Source organism: Procambarus clarkii, chromosome 32 (assembly GCF_040958095.1).
Source record: "Procambarus clarkii isolate CNS0578487 chromosome 32, FALCON_Pclarkii_2.0, whole genome shotgun sequence".
NCBI lineage: Eukaryota > Metazoa > Arthropoda > Malacostraca > Decapoda > Cambaridae > Procambarus > Procambarus clarkii.
This window is the reverse complement of record NC_091181.1, coordinates 7,458,484-7,479,558: the sequence shown is the minus strand read 5'-3', so window position 1 is coordinate 7,479,558 and position 21,075 is coordinate 7,458,484. Positions and strand designations below refer to the sequence as shown.

At 41.8% G+C, this 21,075-nt stretch overlaps 1 protein-coding gene across 1 annotated transcript in view; it reads left to right on the top strand.

Moving 5' to 3' along the window:
• Nucleotides 1-19,911, top strand: part of LOC123759254 (glutamate receptor U1-like) — a 128,827-nt gene extending 108,916 nt beyond the window's left edge. Inside the window, exons 10-12 of the mRNA XM_069334750.1 lie at nucleotides 7,418-7,517; nucleotides 19,558-19,687; nucleotides 19,825-19,911. Coding sequence (XP_069190851.1) covers nucleotides 7,418-7,517; nucleotides 19,558-19,687; nucleotides 19,825-19,911 — 317 coding nt within the window. The remainder of the gene's footprint in view (nucleotides 1-7,417; nucleotides 7,518-19,557; nucleotides 19,688-19,824) is intronic.
• The last annotated feature ends 1,164 nt before the right edge of the window (nucleotides 19,912-21,075 follow it).

Sequence of the window (21,075 nt, the reverse complement as noted above, 5' to 3'; positions counted from 1 at the left end):
CGCGGGGCGGGCGCTGGGCGTGCACTGGCTGGGTGCTGGGCGGGTGCTCGGCGAGCGCTGGGCGGGCGCTCGGCAGGCGCTCGGCAGGGGCTGGGTGGGCGCTGGTCGGGCGCTGGGTGGGCGCTGGGCGGGAGCGGGGCGGGCGCTGAGCGGGCGCTGGGTGGGCGCTGGGGTGGGGGGGGGGTGCGGGGCGGGCGCTGGGCGGGTGCGGGGCGGGCGCTGGGCGGGTGCGGGGCGGGCGCTGGTCGGCCGCTGGGTGGGTGCTGGGTGAACGTAGCGTGGGGGGTGGACACAGGGAGGTAGCAGTCACGGTTGCCTCTCTCTGGGGGGAGAGAGGCACCTCTCGACTCATGGGTTGGGTGACGGTACACACTATCAGGTATGGAGGTGGAGGCAGAGGGGTGACACAAACACATATGTATAATTTCGTGATTTATCACGGCACAATATCATACACTTGTGATATGGTTTAATGTGGGCTCGATGCACGTAAAACACGATACCTGTTTCCCGAGAGCAGGGGTAACTTTTTCAGAGATAATTTCATAATTACTTACACTCGGGTCACCCCCCTTGACTGACCACACAACAACACCCCTCTTACCCCACCATAAGTGAGGAAGCCTCTCAGGGCGCGCTTGTTGACCCTCAGTGCAGTACAGACGAGTCCACACTGCCAATCCACTTGTTTGATGGTTTTTGGTTGTGATGGCTCACCCTGGACACTTCTCACCACTCTCACACCTTCCTCAAATGTTCACACTGCACACTGTTGAGTCTGGGCCCGTTGAGGTCAGGATGTCACTAGATAATGGCAGAGTGGCCGGCAGAGCCTCCTCCCAGCGTCCGTTCACTTTGGCGTCCACAGGGAATAATCCATTCCACAGGGAATGGAATAATGTGCAAAGAAGCTTGATTGGCCATTATGCAACCGAAAACTCATCACCCCTGAAGGATTCGAACCCAGAAAGTAAGTAAGTAATTATCAAAAGAAGGCACCAAACCGGGAAGGCTATGTAGCACCATCAAATACGCAAAAGAATCAGAGGGCGCTAAATATCACCAAGGATGCCAATACGAGAACAAAAACGCATAAGGCGAACGATATCAAAAGTATCCGAGTCACCAAGAATTCTATCGAGGGACAGGTGACCGCGAGGGGCGGTCGGAAAGCAAGACACATGCTCGTCCTGGAAGTCAGGACATTCAAGAAGGACATGCACGAACGTAAGAGGGACAATGCAACTAGGACAATAAGGAGCAGGGCGGCGCTCCATCAAGTGACCATGGGTTAAGCGAGTATGGCCAATACGCAACCTCGCCAGAGCGGTTTCCCACCGCCGGTTCCGGTGGAAGGAGGACGGCCACGAGGAAACACAACATTTAAGAGTACGTAGCTTGTTACCAGTAACAGACAACCAAGAAGCCTGCCAACGGGTAAGGACTGAGGAATGGATAACCGGGTAAAAGTCGGAATACGGAATGCCTTTACGAGAGATGGGACAAGAGCGGACAGCTTCCTTGGCGGCAGCATCCGCACGCTCATTTAAAGACACACCAATATGGCTGGGAACCCAACAAAACTCAACCGACTTAAATTTACTGTGAACGAGAAACAGCCAATGCTGGATCTCGACAACTACAGGATGAACCGGATTAAAGGACCCGAGAGCCATGAGGGCACTACGAGAGTCAACAACAACTACAAAGGAAGACTGACAACGAGAAAGCAGGAGACGAAGAGCATAGAGAATAGCATAAAGTTCCGCTGTAAAGATGCTAGTCTCCGGAGGCAAGCGACACATATAAGTGCGATCAGGAAAAACAACAGAGTACCCAACACCGTCCGCTGACTTAGACCCATCGGTGAAGACAGAAACGGAGCGGGAGTGAGAAGAAAAGTGCTCGAGGAAAAGGCGTTTTAGAACCGTAGGAGGGGTAAAAGTTTAGTGATACGGGTCAAGGATGTACAAAACCGCGGAAGAGGGACCCTCCACGGGGGCAAAGAAAGAACAACACGAGGAGAAACATCAGAAATACGAACGGAAAGAGAATCCTGTAGGCGAGATAACCGGACAGAAAGAGGGAGGTGGTGAAGAGGAACAGGAACCGCAGGAGGGGTAAAAGTTAAAGCACGACAGAGGCGAGAGGAAGGATGTTGCAAGGACCGCGCAAGATAGCGAAGACAGTAGCGATCACGGCGGTCCTGGAGAGACAGGAAGCCAGTGTCAACATACAAGCTAAGGATGGGAGTCGAACGAAAGGCACCAGAACTGAGGCGCAACCCAGTATGGTGCAAAGCATCAAGACGGCGAAGAGTAGAAGGAGAAGCAGACGAGTAAGCAGGGCAACCATAATCGAGCTTAGACAGGACGAGAGAGGAATGTAAAGCAAGGAGAGTGCGTCTATCTGCCCCCCATGAAGTATGGGACAAGACCCGAAGGAGGGTAAGGGCCTTAGAGCACTCAACACGGAGGTAAGAGATATGGGGAGACCAAGACAAACGAGTGTCAAGGAATAACCCCAAAAGCTTTGCGGAATCTTTGTATTCACGGGGATGACCATAAAGGGACAAAGAGGGACGAAGAACAACCCATTTCCGCGTAAAAGTCATGGCACAAGTCTTAGAAGTAGAGAACTTGAAGCCATGATCTGTGGCCCAAGACGACACGGCATCAATTGCAAGTTGAAGCCGGCGTTGAAGGAGAGGCGAATCATCACCCTGACAACAAAGGGTAAGATCATCGACATAGAGAGCGGAGAAGACACCAGAAGGAAGAGAGGAAAGAAGACCATTGAGGGCAACCAGAAAAAGAGTAGTGCTCAGAACACTACCCTGGGGCACACCTTCGTATTGTTGAAAAGAGGGAGAGAGAGCGGTACCAAGGCGCACCCGAAAGGAACGACGAGAGAGGAAGCTGCGGAGAAAGAGAGGGAGATGACCACGAAGGCCAAAAGAATGAAGTTGAGATAGGATATGATAAAGCCAAGTGGTGTCGTAAGCCTTTTCCAGGTCAAAAAGGACGGCAACAACGGAGGTCTTCGCAGCAAAAGCAGTACGAATATAGACCTCCAAGTTCACCAGGACATCTGTCGTGCTGCGGCACTTGCGGAAACCAAATTGAGAAGGGGAGAGGAGGTGATGGTGTTCCAGGAACCACATCAGACGAACGTTAACCATACGTTCAAAGAGTTTGCAGACACAACTTGTGAGAGCAATAGGGCGAAAGTCCTTAGGGGAAATACCCAGAGACCCTGGTTTGCGAACAGGGAGGACAACGGCATCGAGCCAGTCCTCAGGGACTGACGACGACTCCCAGATAGGATTATACAGACTCAGTAAATACTGGGACGTGCTCGGAGGGAGATGGCGAAGCATCTCATAATGAATACCATCGGAGCCCGCCGCCGTAGAACCGCAGAGGGCCAGGGCAGAACGAAGTTCAGAGAGAGAGAAGGGATCATTATAGGGAAGCTGAAGATGAGTGCAGAAATCTAAAGGACGAGACTCAAGGACAGGTTTACGAAGAAGGAAAGATTGGGGAAGATGAAGACCAGAGCTAACAGAAGAAAAGTGGGAACCCAGTTCGGAAGCGACCTGCAACGGGTCCGCCACAAGAGTATCATGGAGGTGAAGGACCGGTGAAACATCGGGAACGAACTTACCCGCTATCTTGCGGATACGCTTCCAGATCTGGGCCAGAGGGGTTTCGGACGTAATTGTTGAGACATAAGATGCCCAACATTCACGTTTAGCCGTACGGATGGCCCTACGGGCCACCGCACTCGCTTTCCGAAAGAAAAGAAAAGAATCGGTCGTCTGCCTACGGCGGTGCCTCTTCCAGGCTGCACGCTTACAGCGGACAGCCCGAGCACAGTCCGCATTCCACCAGGGAACGCACTTCCGTGGACCCCGGGAGGAAGAGCGAGGGATAGAGCGGAGGGCAGCGTTGAAGACAGTGTCATGAAAAAGGAGGAGAGCGCGAGAGAGAGGCAGAAGGGAGAGGTCAGAGAGAGTAGGACTGAGGGAAAATAGGGTCCAGTCCGCCTTAGCAAACTGCCACCTAGGGAAAGAGAGGGAAGGGCGAAAAGAGAAAAAGGAAACAAGGATGGGGAAATGATCACTTCCATGGAGGTCATCAAGAACCTGCCACGTGAAATCTAAGTAACGAGAAGAAGAGCAGAGATAAAGATCAAGACAAGAAAGGGTGCGAGTCCGAGAGTCCAAATGAGTGGGCTCACCAGAATTCAGAAGAGACAGGGAAGAAGAGAGGAGAAACGGCTCAAGAAGGCGACCCCGGGTATTCGTCAGAACGTCACCCCAAAGAGAATGACGACAATTGAAGTCACCCAGCAGGAGCACAGGCTCCGGCAAGGAGTCTAGGAGGTGTTTCAAATCAGGAAGAGAAAGCGGGACACTCGGGGGAGATAAATGGAACAAACAGTGTACCATTTCCCCACAAAGACACGAGCAGCAGAACAATGGAGAGGTGAAGGAAAAAGTAAAGGAACAAAGGGAACACCAGCACGAACCAAAAGAGCAGAAGAATTAGAAGCCCCAGCAGCAGCTGGGGGGGGGGGGGAGAGAAAGGAATAGCCACGAAAACGACCAGGACGAGCACCAAGCATCGGCTCCTGGAGACAGACACAAAGGGGCGAAAACCGCGAAATCAGAAGTTGGAGTTCGAGGAAATTGGCGTAATAACCTCGAACGTTCCATTGAAGAATGGACAACGACGAGAAGAGAAAGGACAACAACAGAGAACAAGGAAGAAACAAAAGCGAAAGAGCAACAGAGCACGTTAAAGAATATCAGGGTCGGGATCAGGGTCAGCAAAGTCAGGGTTAGGGGGCATGGGTAAACTGAGCAAAGACGGAGGGAAGGAAACGGGAGAACAGATCAGAGGTGGGCGGGCGGGGTCCGGAGGAGGAGGAGGAAGAGGAGGAGACAACGGAGAGGAGCCGGCAAGAACAGCAGCAGGAAGAGGAGGGGTAGAAAGAGGGGAGCGTACCTCAGCAAGGGCAGCAACTGAGAGGGAAGCGGGGGCTAAAGAAACCTCCATAGCAGGAACAGGGGGCGCAACCACCAAAATGGGAGGGGTAGGAGCGAGAGAGGCAGAAGTAGGGGCCGAGGAAGAAAGCGAAACCTTCTTACCCGCCGGGGAGGAGGAAGGAGAGGAGCCAGGCTTACGCTTCTGGCTTAAAGAGACAGGTGTCCCAGCAACCACGTACTGGGCAACGGATTCTAGCGTCTCAACAGGAGAAGCTGAACGAGAGCACACACGACGGCCGTTTGGAGAGCGATGGACATCAGCCCGCACCGACAGGCGGCGAGGAGAGTCTAGAGACGGAGGGGAAGGATGGGAAGGAGGTACGGAGGGAGACGAGGAAGAAGACACAGGAGACAAGCCAGGCCGGGTAGAAAGAAGGGGAACCCCAGACAGAGGACCAGGAGGAGGATCCTTCAGGAGAGAACCCAAAGGAACAGAGGAGGGGGCAGTGGGCGCATCAGGATCCAAGGCCCGGAAACGGTTGTGAGTCTGAGGAAGGCGGGAAGGACGAGGAGAGGAAGAGCGCAACACGCGAGCATAAGAGATATTAGCATAAGGCGGGAGCCGGCGAACCTGGCGTCTCGCCTCAGGAAAAGATAAACGCTCCCGGTGCTTCAAGTTGAGGACGGCTGCCTCAAGCTTGTAATGGACACACGCACGGGAAAAGGCAGGATGGGCCTCACCGCAGTTGAGGCAACGAGCCTGGGGAGAAGTGCACTCCGACTTAGAGTGACCTTCGCCACCACACAAAGGACAGAGAGAGACAGTCCCGGAACAGCGGAGGGCACCATGCCCAAACCTCCAGCACTTGTTGCAGAGCCGAGGAGAAGGAATGTACTCCTGGACAGAGCACCTGGCACCAGCAAGAATGACAGAGGGTGGAAGGGTCCTACCATCAAAGGTAATCTTCACAACCCGGAGGGGTTGACGGCGACTACCACGAGAGGGACGAGTAAACGTGTCCACCTGGAGAATAGAATGGCCCTGGGCAGCAAGGAAATGTCGAATATCGTCGTGGCAGTCGCGCAGGTCCCGAACACCGGTCGCAACATGGGGCGGGAGCAAAATAGTGCCAACACTGGCATTCAACTGAGCGTTCTTCGAGACCCGAACAGGGGTCTCGCCAAGGCAGGATAAGGCAGCCAAGCGGGAAGCAGCATCCTGAGAAGGAGCAGCAACGACACGTGTACCGAGACTGAGAACCCCCAGAGAAAGAGGGGTTAAAAGGCGCAGTAGTTACAACGAGAGAAGGAGCCGCTCCAGGGGACGAGGTAGTCACCACTGGGGGCTTGGGGCTCGACCCAACCACAGAGGAGGGAGGGGAGCCAGGGGAAGGAGTCAGAGAGGCCAAAGGAGGAGCAAGGTCGGGGCCCAATGCAGCGGAGGCTACAGAGCCCGGTCTTCCAATACGGACCGGCTCGGGGGCTTGGTCGCCCACCCCACGAGCCTGAGAAGGTAAACCAGAAGCAGCCGAAACAGGGGTTATCATCATGACGATTTACTATTTACTATAATTACTATGTAAAGCAATAATTACCTTATTTTTGTTATACCAATATGTATTGACCATTCATTAAGTTAGTTTAAGATTACTCTTGTCACAATATATTGCTCCATTGAAGAAATAATAAATATTGTAACTTTGGCAAATTCTCGCGGGGCAGAGGCAATGATTTTGACTCCCACAGATATGTAGGTCCGTGGCGGATACGGGGCTGGAGAGATCACATCTTTGTAGAGTTAAGTCTGTAACATTCATGTTGTGCCATATTTTATTATATTATATTATGTGTGATGACAATACTTTTTGTTTGTTGTATAAGTTAACTTTACCATCTGTGTTTTTATATTATACTGTATTGAATATATATATATACATTTTATATGTATTCCTTCAGTCCTAAAAGAAAATTTTAACAAAGTGCTCATTACTTATTAAGGGGTTATACTGGTGACCCGCTCTTGTGAACAGCCGTTTTAGTAACCCTAGACCTTTTTTTAAAGTTGGCTGTTGTAGGGTCACGAGCCGTAGCGAACGATAGGTAACAGAGGCCCGGTCGAGGACCGGGCCGCAGGGACACTAAAGCCCCGAAATCATCTCAAGATAACCTCTCAAGATAGGCCTACTTCAACCAGCCTATGTCCGTCCCTTACCCAAGACCATTCTTACTGTAAATTTTGGTCAGGCTATCCACAAGCATCCGTCATCACCCTTCGGACAGACAAACAAACAAGCAAACAGACATTTTCATACAGAATAGATTATACATGCAGAACATATAAACACCAAAATTTTGAAAGTTACATTACTGTAAGATTTTAATTTGTTCATTATTTCAACATTTGGTCTTTTTATTCATTCACAGGACAGTGTTACTTCTACACTTCTAAGGAGGAGTTTCTTCCTCTGATGCTATCCTTGGCGAGCAAGAAGGGAAGTCCACTTGTGTCAGCACTGAGCATCAGGTATTACTGTATTGTTTCGCATCACAACTTAATCATGCTTATATATATATATATATATATATATATATATATATATATATATATATATATATATATATATATATATATATATATATGTCGTACCTAGTAGCCAGAACTCACTTCTCAGCCTACTATTCAAGGCCCGATTTGCCTAATAAGCCAAGTTTTCCTGAATTAATATATTTTCCCTAATTTTTTTCTTATGAAATGATAAAGCAACCTTTTTCTCTATGTATGAGGTCAATTTTTTTTTATTGGAGTTAAAATTAACGTAGATATATGACCGAACCTAACCAACCCTACCTAACCTAACCTGACCTATATTTATCGGTAAGGTTAGGTTAGGTAGCCAAAAAAAGCTAGGTTAGGTTAGGTTAGGTAGGTTAGGTAGACGAAAAAACATTAATTCATGAAAACTTGGCTTATTAGGCAAATCGGGCCTTGAATAGTAGGCTGAGAAGTGCGTTCTGGCTATTAGGTACGACATATATATATATATATATATATATATATATATATATATATATATATATATATATATATATATGTCGTACCTAGTAGCCAGAACGCACTTCTCAGCCTACTATGCAAGGCCAAATTTGCCTAATAGGCCAAGTTTTCATGAATTAATTGTTTTTCGACTACCTAACCTACCTAACCTAACCTAACCTAACTTTTTATGCTACCTAACCTAACCTAACCTATAAAGATAGGTTAGGTTAGGTTAGGTAGGGTTGGTTAGGTTCGGTCATATATCTACGTCAATTTTAACTCCAATAAAAAAAAATTGACCTCATACATAATGAAATGGGTAGCTTTATTATTTCATAAGAAAAAAATTAGAGAAAATATATTAATTCAGGAAAACTTGGCTTATTAGGCAAATCGGGCCTTGTATAGTAGGCCGAGAAGTGCGTTCTGGCTATTAGGTACGACATATATATATATATATATATATATATATATATATATATATATATATATATATATATATATATATATATATATATATATATATATATCGTACCTAGTAGCCAGAACGCACTTCTCAGCCTACTATGCAAGGCCCGATTTGCCTAATAAGCCAAATTTTCCTGAATTAATATATTTTCTCAATTTGTTTTCTTATGAAATGATAAAGCTACCCATTTCATTATGTATGAGGTCAATTTTTTTTTTTATTGGAGTTTAAATTAACGTAGAAAATTAACGTGGACCGAACCTAACCAACCCTACCTAACCTAACCTAACCTAACTTTAAAGGTTAGGTTAGGTTAGGTAGCCGAAATAGTTAGGTTAGGTAGTCGAAAAACAATTAATTCATCAAAACTTGGCTTATTAGGCAAATTGGGCCTTGTAAACCATTTCCATTTATTTTTTTTTCCTTTTGGACTGGGACGAACTTGTCTGCTGCCTCCTTACACTTCTGTGTGATGTAGTCCATCATGTCTTGAACTGCCTTTCCTCTGAGCTCTGTTTCCCAAGCTATTTCAGTTAGGAATTTTCTCATCTCATAGTTTCCCTTCCGGAATGCCGGCCTCTTGTTTTCTGGTCCCTTCCTTGAGTACATTAACCCTTCTTCGACCAGCTATTCAAACAACAGTACACTGTGATCACTCATATCCACGGGGGCTTCAAGGACATACCTCCCTTATGTCTGAATCGTTCAGAGTGAATACTAGGTCGAGTCTTGCTGGTTCATCATTGCCTCTCATTTTCGTGGGACCCTTGACATGCTGACTTAAAAAGTTTCTAGTCGTCACCTCTAGCAGTTTCGTTCTCCATGCTTCCTCACCTCCATGTGGTCCTCTGTTTTTCCAGTCTATCCTTCCATGATTAAAGTTATGAGCAGATGGGATCGGTTTCTACAGGCAGCAGCGGCTGCTCTCTCAATGATAATGTTAACTGCCATGTTGTTTCTGTTATACTCTTGCCTGGGTCTTCTTTCATTTGGTGGTAGGTTATATATCACTGCTACTAGTACTCTTGGTCCTCCCATCGTCATGGTGCCTGTGATGAAGTCTCTGAACTCTTCACAGTCCGGAACAACCATCTCCTAGAAACTCCATTCCTTTCTCATCAGTAGAGCCACTCTGCCTCTTCCCCTTCCTTCCCTCTCTTTCCTTATTACAGTGTAGTCCTGGGGAAACACCACATTCATTATGATTCCTAAGAGTTTTGTTTCTCTGAGTCCAATTACATCTGGGTTTACTTCTTGTGTTTTTTCCCTAAGTTCACTGGCCTTGTTTGTAATCCCATCAATGTTCCTGTACATGACCTTGAAGCTGACTCTCTTCTGTCCATTCTCAGTTTCTGTTGATTCCACTGGAGTTGGCGGCCAGGGATGTCTGGGATGGGTGAGCCTAGGATGGGAAACCTGGGGGGTCTGTGAGGTTTCCCTGGGGAGAGCTCACATGCCGTCCGGCCGCACGGCACTTTATATATATATATATATATATATATATATATATATATATATATATATATATATATATATATATATATATATATATATATATATATATATATATATATATATATATATATGTCGTACCTAGTAGCCAGAACGCACTTCTCAGCCTACTATGCAAGGCCCGATTTGCCTATTAAGCCAAGTTTTCCTGAACTAATATATTTTCTCTAATTTTTTTCTTATGAAATGATAAAGCTACCCATTTCATTATGTATGATGCAATTTGTTTTTATTTGAGTTAAAATTAACGTAGATATATGACCGAACCTAAACAACCCTACCTAACCTAACCTAACCTATCTTTATAGGTTAGGTTAGGTTAGGTAGCCGAAAAAGTTAGGTTAGGTTAGGTTAGGTAGGTTAGGTAGTCGAAAAACAATTAATTCATAAAAACTTGGCTTATTAGGCAAATTGGGCCTTGCATAGTAGGCTGAGAAATGCGTTCTGGCTACTAGGTACGACATATATATATATATATATATATATATATATATATATATGGAATTGACGATCACAAAACACTGATCATTTTATGCGGAAAATCCACAGAGAAATATGAAAGGAGGTGAACGTTTCGGCTTTGTTAAAGCCTTTGTCAACACCAGACTGACTGAAAGTCAGTCTGGTGTTGACAAAGGCTTTAACAAAGCCGAAACGTTCACCTCCTTTCATATTTCTCTGTGGATTTTCCGCATATATATATATATATATATATATATATATATATATATATATATATATATATATATATATATATATATATATATATATATATATATGTCGTACCTAGTAGCCAGAACGCACTTCTCTGCCTACTATTCAAGGCCCGATTTGCCTAATAAGCCAAGTTTTCATGAAATAATGGTTTTTCGACTACCTAACCTACCTAACCTAAACTAACCTAACTTTTTCGGCCACCTAACCTAACCTAACCTATAAAGATAGGTTAGGTTAGGTTAGGTAGGGTTGGTTAGGTTCGGTCATATATCTACGTTAATTTTAACTCCAATAAAAAAAAATTGACCTCATACATAATGAAATGGGTAGCTTTATCATTTCATCAGAAAAAAATTAGAGAAAATATATTAATTCAGGAAAACTTGGCTTATTAGGCAAATCGGGCCTTGAATAGTAGGCTGAGAAGTGCGTTCTGGCTACTAGGTACGACATATATATATATATATGTCGTACCTAGTAGCCAGAACGCACTTCATGGCCTACTATGCAAGGCCCGATTTGCCTAATAAGCCAAGTTTTCGTGAATTAATATATTTTCTCAATTTTTTTTCTTATGAAATGATAAAGCTACCCATTTCATTATGTATGAGGTCAATTTTTTTTTATTGCAGTGAAAATTAACGTAGATTTATGACCGAACCTAACCAACCCTACCTAACCTATCTTTATAGGTTAGGTTAGGTTAGGTAGCCGAAAAAGGTAGGTTAGGTTAGGTTAGGTAGGTTAGGTTGTCGAAAAACAATTAATGCATGAAAACTTGGCTTATTAGGCAAATCGGGCCTTGAATAGTAGGCTGAGAAGTGCGTTCTGGCTACTAGGTACGACATAATATATATATATATATATATATATATATGTCGTACCTAGTAGCCAGAACTCACTTCTCAGCCTACTATGCAAGGCCCGATTTGCCTAATAAGCCAAGTTTTCCTGAATTAATATATTTTCTATAATATTTTTCTTATGAAATGATAAAGCTGCCCTTTTCACTATGTATGAGGTCAATATTTTTTTATTGGAGTTAAAATTAACGTAGATATATGACCGAACCTAACCAACCCTACCTAACCTAACCTAACCTATCTTTATAGGTAAGGTTAGGTTAGGTAGCCAAAAAAAGCTAGGTTAGGTTAGGTTAGGTAGGTTAGGTAGACGAAAAAACATTAATTCATGAAAACTTGGCTTATTAGGCAAATCTGGCCTTGCATAGTAGGCTGAGAAGTGCGTTCTGGCTATTAGGTACGACATATATATATATATATATATATATATATATATATATATATATATATATACATATATATATGTCGTATCTAGTAGCCAGAATGCATTTCTCGGCCTACTATGCAACGCCCGATTTGCCTAATAAGCCAAGTTTTCCTGAATTAATATATTTTCTCTAATTTTTTTCTTATGAAATGATAAAGCTACCCATTTCATTATGTATGAGGCCAATATTTTTTTATTGGAGTTAAAATTAACGTAGATATATGACCGAACCTAACCAACCCTACCTAACCTAACCTAACCTATCGAAAAACAATTAATTCATGAAAACTTGGCTTATTAGGCAAATCGGGCCTTGCATAGTAGGCAGAGAAGTGCGTTCTGGCTACTAGGTACGACATATATATATATATATATATATATATATATATGTCGTACCTAATAGCCAGAACGCACTTCTCAGCCTACTATGCAAGGCCCGATTTGCGTAATAAGCCAAGTTTTCCTGAATTAATATACTTTTTCTAATTTTTTTCTTAGGTAATGATAAAGCTACCCATTTCATTATGTATGAGGTCAATTTTTCTTATTGGATTTAAAATTAACGTAGATATATGACCGAACCTAACCAACCCTACCTAACCTAACCTAACCTATCTCTATCGGTTAGGTTAGGTTAGGTAGCAGAAAAAGTTAGGTTAGGTTAGGTTAGGTAGGTTAGGTAGTCGAAAAAACATTAATTCATGAAAACTTGGCTTATTAGGCAAATTGGGCCATGCATAGTTGGCTGAGAAGTGCGTTCTGGCTATTAGGTACGACATATATATATATATATATATATATATATGTCGTACCTAGTAGCCAGAACGCACTTCTCTGCCTACTATGCAAGGCCCGATTTGCCTAATAAGCCAAGTTTTCATGAGTTAATTATTTTTCGACTACCTAACCCACCTAACCTAACCTAACCTAACTTTTTAGGCTACCTAACCTAACCTAACCTATAAAGATGGGTTAGGTTAGGTTAGGTAGGGTTGGTTAGGTTCGGTCATATATCTACGTTAATTTTAACTCCAATAAAAAAAATTGACCTCATACATAATGAAATGGGTAGCTTTATCATTTCATAAGAAAAAAATTAGAGAAAATATATTAATTCAGGAAAATTTGGCTTATTAAGCAAATCGGGCCTTGCACAGTAGGCTGAGAAGTGCATTCTGGCTATTAGGTACGACATATATATATATATATATATATATATATATATATATATATATATATATATATATATATATATATATATATATATATATATATATATATATATATATATATATATATATATATGCGGAAAATCCACAGAGAAATATGAAATGAGGTGAACGTTTCGGCCCTGTTAAAGCCTTTGTCAACACCAGACTGACTAAGGAGAAGGGGGGAAGATATATAGGCCGACACCTGACCACCCTATCCCAAGGCTTGGTCAGGTGGTCAGGTTGGGATGGGGTGGTCAGGTGTCGGCCTATATATCTTCCCCCCTTCTCCCTTCTCCTTAGTCAGTCTGGTGTTGACAAAGGCTTTAACAGGGCCGAAACGTTCACCTCATTTCATATTTCTCTGTGGATTTTCCGCATAAAATGATCAGTGTTTTGTGATCGTCAATTGCATATATATATATATATATATATATATATATATATATATATATATATATATATATATATATATATATATATATATATAGTTCAAATAAAGTAAATATATATATGTACATACAAAAGAATGGGGGTGGTAGGAGAAGATAATATTAGTGTTCAGTGAGAGACCACAAGGTCTCCTCTGAATACTTTTTATTTTCTATATATATATATATATATATATATATATATATATATATATATATATATATATTTATATATATATTAGTATATTTTGGTAGCAGTCTTTCCTGTAGACATATATTATTAAATATGACCGAAAAAGTAAGATTAATAATTCTAACACGAATTTTCTCAATCTTTCGTACATTACGCTTCACTGTTGGAGGTAATTCAAAGATCAATTCTCCAAAATTCATTTTTATTTCTAGTCTGACGCAACACTTGAGCACGTTTCGTAAAACTTATTACATTTTCAAAGACTTTAGTTTACAAACACACAACTGAAACTGAGTAGAGCTTACACATCTTCGATTTTATATCTACATTTGGGTGAGGTGGATGAGGTGACAAACTTTCAACAATGGGTATTGAATGGGTATTAAATTCAAACACAAGACAGAACACGAAACAATGGGTATTGAATGGAAGTAATTGTAGAAAGCCTATTGGTCCATATTTCTTGATGCTTCTATATTGGAGCGGAGTCTTGAAGTGGGTAGAATATAGTTGTGCATTAATTGGCTGTTGATTGCTGGTGTTGATTTCTTGATGTGTAGTGCCTCGCAGACATCGAGCCGCCTGCTATCGCTGTATCTATCAATGATTTCTGTGTTGTTTGCTAAGATTTCTCTGGTGATGGTTTGGTTGTGGGAAGAAGCTATATGTTCCTTAATGGAGCCCTGTTGCTTATGCATTGTTAAACGCCTGGAAAGAGATGTTGTTGTCTTGCCTATATACTGAGTTTTTTGAGGCTTACAATCCCCAAGAGGACATTTGAAGGCATAGACGACGTTGGTCTCTTTTAAAACGTTCTGCTTTGTGTCTGGAGAGTTTCTCATGAGTAGGCTGGCCGTTTTTCTGGTTTTATAGTAAGTCGTCAGTTGTATCTTCTGATTTTTGTCTGTAGGGATAACGTTTCTATTAACAATATCTTTCAGGACCCTTTCCTCCGTTTTATGAGCTGTGGAAAAGAAGTTCCTGTAAAATAGTCTAATAGGGTGTATAGGTGTTGTGTTAGTTGTTTCTTCAGAGGTTGCATGGCGTTTCACTTTCCTTCTTGTGATGTCTTCGACGAAACCATTGGAGAAGCCGTTGTTGACTAGGACCTGCCTTACCCTACAGAGTTCTTCGTCGACTTGCTTCCATTCTGAGCTGTGGCTGAGGGCACGGTCGACATAAGCGTTAACAACACTCCTCTTGTACCTGTCCGGGCAGTCACTGTTGGCATTCAGGCACATTCCTATGTTTGTTTCCTTAGTGTAGACTGCAGCGTGGAAAACTCCGCTCCTTTCCATGACTGTTACATCTAGAAAGGGCAGCTTCCCATCCTTCTCCATCTCGTAAGTGAAACGCAACACAGAATTCTGCTCAAATGCCTCCTTCAGCTCCTGCAGATGTCTGACATCAGGTACCTGTGTAAAAATGTCGTCAACATACCTGCAGTATATGGCCGGTTTCATATTCATGTCGACTAAGACTTTTTGCTCGATGGTACCCATGTAGAAGTTTGCAAACAGGACACCTAGGGGGAGAACCCATGGCGACCCGATCTACTTGCTTATACATGTGTCCATCCGGGCTCAAGAAGGGTGCCTCTTTAGTACAAGCTTGGAGTAGTTTATTTAGACTGTTTTCTGGTATGTCAAGAGGAGTACAGGCCGGATCACGGTACACTCTGTCGGCTATCATCCCGATTGTTTCATCCACAGGTACGTTGGTAAACAGAGATTCTACGTCCAACGAGGCTCTTATCCCTGTGGCCCGTGTTCCCCGCAGCAAGTCAACAAATTCCTTTGGAGACTTCAGGCTGAAGGCGCAAGGGACATAAGGAGACAGCAAGCCGTTGAGTCGTTTCGCCAGTCTGTATGTGGGTATGGGTATCTGGATGATGATTGGCCGAAGTGGGTTTCCAGGCTTGTGTGTCTTGACATTTCCATACGCATATCCAGGTTTATATTCCCAATAATCTTTGGCAGGTGGAGTCCAGATTTCTTGGCGTTCACAGTTTCGATCAATTTGTTGACCTTTGCTTTCAGTTCGGCTGTAGTGTCCTTCGTTACCCTTTGGAATTAAGTTTGGTCAGAGAGTATGAGGTTCATTTTCGCCAGATATTCGTCTTTTTTAAGAATGACGTATATTGGCGACTTGTCGCCTCACCTGACAACTATCTCCTTGTTCTCACGAAGGCTCTTAGCTGCCGCTTTGAGCTCTTTAAGGGGACAGTATGGTGCTTCTGTAGTTGCCTCAATTCTTTCCTCCTTCCGCAATAAGTTCTGCTTGTAAGGTATCTTTGGTGGTGACCTTCTTTTGTGCTTCGAGGTCGAATATGTCGTCCAACAGAATCTCCAACTCCACTTTCCGGGCCATCTCACTCGGTCTGGACATAACCCGACAGTTTATACCCAAATTTAGGAGAGTGACTTGGTCCTCAGTGAGGTTGATTCCTGCAAGGTTCAGGAAGCCATCTCTTGGTCGTGGAATTGCCATAGGTCCTCCATATAACGTTGTTAGTTTCTTGTCTCTTCACATATAGCCTCTTCCCACAATCAAACCATCACCAGAGAAATCTTAGCAAACAACGCAGAAATCATTGATAGATACAGCGATAGCAGGCGGCTCGACGTCTGCGAGGCACTACACATCAAGAAATCAACACCAGCAATCAACAGCCAATTAATGCACAACTATATTCTACCCACTTCAAGACTCCGCTCCAATATAGAAGCATCAAGAAATATGGACCAATAGGCTTTCTACAATTACTTCCATTCAATACCCATTGTTTCGTGTTCTGTCTTGTGTTTGAATTTAATACCCATTCAATACCCATTGTTGAAAGTTTGTCACCTCATCCACCTCACCCAAATGTAGATCTAAAATCGAAGATGTGTAAGCTCTATTCAGTTTCAGTTGTGCGTTTGTAAATTAAAGTCTCTGAAAATGTAATAAGTTTTACGAAACGCACTCAAGTGTCGCGTCAGACTAGAAATAAAAATGAATTTTGGAGAATTGATCTTTGAATTACCATCAACAGTGAAAAGAAATGTAAGAAAGATCGAGAAAATTCGTGTTAGAATTATTAATCTTACTTTTTCGGTCATATTTAATAATATAATATTTAATAATAACTACTGGAAAGACTTGTACCAAAATATACTAATATATATATATGTCGTACCTAGTAGCCAGAACGCACTTCTCTGCCTACTATGCAAGGCCCAATTTGCCTAATAAGCCAAGTTTTCATGAATTAATTGTTTTTCGACTACCTAACCTACGTAACCTAACCTAACCTAAATTTTTCGGCTACATAACCTAACCTAACCTATAGAGATAGGTTAGGTTAGGTTAGGTAGGGTAGGTTAGGTTCGGTCATATATCTACGTTAATTTTAACTCTAATAAAAAAAATTACCTCATACATAATGAAATGGGTAGCTTTATTTTTTCATAAGAAAAAAATTAGAGAAAATATAATAATTCAGGAAAACTTGGCTTATTAGGCAAATCGGGCCTTGCATAGTAGGCCGAGAAGTGCATTCTGGCTACTAGGTACGACATATATATATATATATATATATATATATTTATATATATATATATATATATATATGTCGTACCTAGTAGCCAGAACTCACTTTTTGGCCTACTATTCAAGGCCCGATTTGCCTAATAAGCCAAGTTTTCCCGAATTATTATATTTTTTCTAATTTTTTTCTTATGAAATGATAAAGCTACCCATTTCATTATTTATGAGGTCAATTTTTTTTATTGGAGTTAAAATTAACGTAGATATATGACCGAACCTAACCAACCCTACCTAACCTAACCTAACCTATCTTTATAGGTTAGGTTTGGTTAGGTAGCCGAAAAAGTTAGGTTAGGTTAGGTTAGGTAGGTTAGGTAGTCGAAAAACTAATAATTCATGAAAACTTGGCTTATTAGGCAAATCGGGCCTTGCATAGTAGGCTGAGAAGTGCGTTCTGGCTACTAGGTACGACATATATATATATATATATATATATATATATATATATATATATATATATACATATATATATATATACATATATATATATATACATATATATATATATACATATATATATATATACATATATATATATATACATATATATATATATATATATATATATATATATATATATATATATATATATATATATATATATATATATAACTGAAAACTCACACCCAGAAGTGACATGAACCCATACTGCCAGGAGCAACGCAACTGGTATGTACAGGACACCTTAACCCCCTCGACCATTACGACAGTTGCATATAGTCCTGGGGACCATTCAGGCTTGTTCACATTTGTGTTCCTCACGTGTGCCCCAAAGAATGAGGTGTTTTGATAAAATACTATGCCCAAGATTACCATCTGAGTGCCGGCGGGTAAGTGGTTCAAATAGCTTCGGCTATCACCTCCTTATGTCCGGTCGTGATGGTCGAGGGGATTATGGTGTCCTGTACATACCAGTTGCGTTGCTCCGGGCAGTATGGGTTCATGTCACTTCTGGGGTGTTTGTTTTCAGTTGCATATAGTCCTAGGGATCATTCAGGTTTGTTCGCATTTATGTTCCTCACATGTGCCCCAAAGAATGAGATGATTTGATAAAATATTATGCCCAAGATTACCATCTGAGTGCGGGCTGCTTCAAATAGCTTCGGCTATCACCTCCTTATGTCCGGTCATGATGGTCAAGTGGATTAAGGTGTCCTGTACATACTAGTTGCGTTGCTCCTGGCAGTATGGGTTCAAGTCACTTCTGGGGTGTGAGTTTATATATATATATATATATATATATATATATATATATATATATATATATGGATATGTTATGTTTGTAAGTAGAATAAATATTTCCTTCAATAAGAAGAGAAGGCTTTTAGTTTTGTGATATAGCGACGTATATATAAATATATAATGCTCTGAGATAAGTGTAGGGACAATCCACCCCCCCCCCCAGCAGAGTGGGGGGGGGGTGGTTCAATTAGCATCGGCTATAACCTCCTTGTGTTCGGTCGTGATGGTCGAGTGGATTAAGGTGTCCTGTACATACCAGTTGCGTTGCTCCTGGCAGTATGGGTTCAAGTCATTTCTGGGGGTGTGAGTTTTCAGTTGCATATAGTCCTGGGAACCATTCAGGCTTATTCGCATTTGTGTTCCTCACGTGTGCCCTAAGGAATGAGGTGATTTGATAAAATTCTATGCCCAAGATTACCATCCGAGTGCCGGCGAGGGGGTGGTTCAAATAGCTTCGGCTATCACCTCCTTATGTCCGGTCGTGATGGTCGAATGGATTAAGATGTCCTGTACATATCATTTGCGATGGTCCTGGCAGTATGGGTTCAAGTCACTTCTGGGGAGTGAGTTTTCAATTCCATATAGTCCTGGGGACCATTCAGCTTGTTTGCATGTATATATATATATATATATATATATATATATATATATATATATATATATATATATATATATATATATATGGATATGTTATGTTTGTAATTAGTATAAATATTTACTTCAATAAGAAGAGAAGGCTTTTAGTTTTGTGATATAGCGATGTATATATAATGCACCGAGATAAGTGTCACAAAAACATTAATTTCGTTAGATGCCGAATAACCCTAAATGACCTGAACATGAATATATTAAATTTTTTATCACATAAAAGGATACAAGCGATGACCGAAGCTGGACTCTTCCGGTACTGGATGAAGGCCGCTGAGCCAAACTCCACCGTGTGTAATCAGGCGCCGACCACCATCACCGTCCAAGAGTCGCTTACTCTTGTGAATATCTTGGTAATGAAGCTGTTTCATGTTTCCTTTTATATAAACTATGTTGTGTACTTTAACGAAATCTTATGTCGGTAAATTATATCATCATAGTGAGTAAGTTTGTACATCTTTGCAACTCAAAGTTAACTTATTTCTTGCAGGGAATGTTTGTCATACTCGCTGCTGGTCACACTGTCTGTGTGTTCGTAGTCTGCCTGGAACTTGTGGTTCACAATGTTCTACACTGACGGACTCTTTTTAACCTGGGAACATAATAATCACTTTTATGGCAAATGCACGCTATAATACATTAGTTAGCAAATACATATAAATTCACTAAAAGCTAAATGAGGCATCATACCATCATAAAATGTGTTAAATTTTGCATTAACTAAGACCTGCAAAGTCACAACTAATACCTCAGACTTGTTTTCTATGTTTTTCTGCCATATATATGGTAATCTGCATTGCCAATATATATGTAATTTTAACTTTAAAGTGTTTGAAATGTTAGAAAAATATGAATTATTCAAAATTAATTTTTTTTATATCAGTGTTCGGCAGGTGAACTCAGAAATACAAAAGTCAACCCACACTTAAGATTGGAATGAAAGTGACGACGTCATTGTATAAAAAGATTATTTAAAAATGTTATTTACACGAAAACTTATAAAGCAGCCTCATGTATATTTAAATTATGTTCTTTCCCCTTTGTACCTTACCTCATTGCTTGATGTGAGACAAAATGTAATCATATATAAATATCATAAGAAAATCAATTACATAACTATCATCCAAATCTGCAAAGCTGTTTAGGCCCATCAGCACAACACAAATTAACTGACTAAGAATCTTAGAGACTCACTAATGTATACACAACCCTGATCTGCTAAATCTTTGAAATCATGAAGGAAGGAATTATCAAAGGAAAGCGCCAAACCATTAAGACTATATAGCACTTGGAAGGGGGTCAGGATAATAATTTGGGAAGGTACGGGGGAATATGAATGGTGCCCAACAACTTGGACGGTCGGGGACTGAACGCCGACCTGCATGAAGCGAGACTATCGCTCTTCCGTCCAGCTCAAGTGGTTGGGTTTGAAATGAGGAAATGCAGGCAAGTCTTCTTTTCTACTTCGTAAACTCTGGAATTTTTCTCAATAAACTGATTTGATACACTTTACATCAAATAGAGGCAAAACTACTAAACATGGCAATGTTCACTCGAATGACGCTTTACTTTACATCATGAATAAATGATAATTTACCAAGCTCAAAAGTGAATATTCATGATAAATGTGTTATTTCAGGAACAATATTAGGAGAAATTACATATTATTTACAGATGTATCTTATTTTACCTCAACATTTTTACATCACATCGAAAAAACAAAACTAACATTACTTCAGAA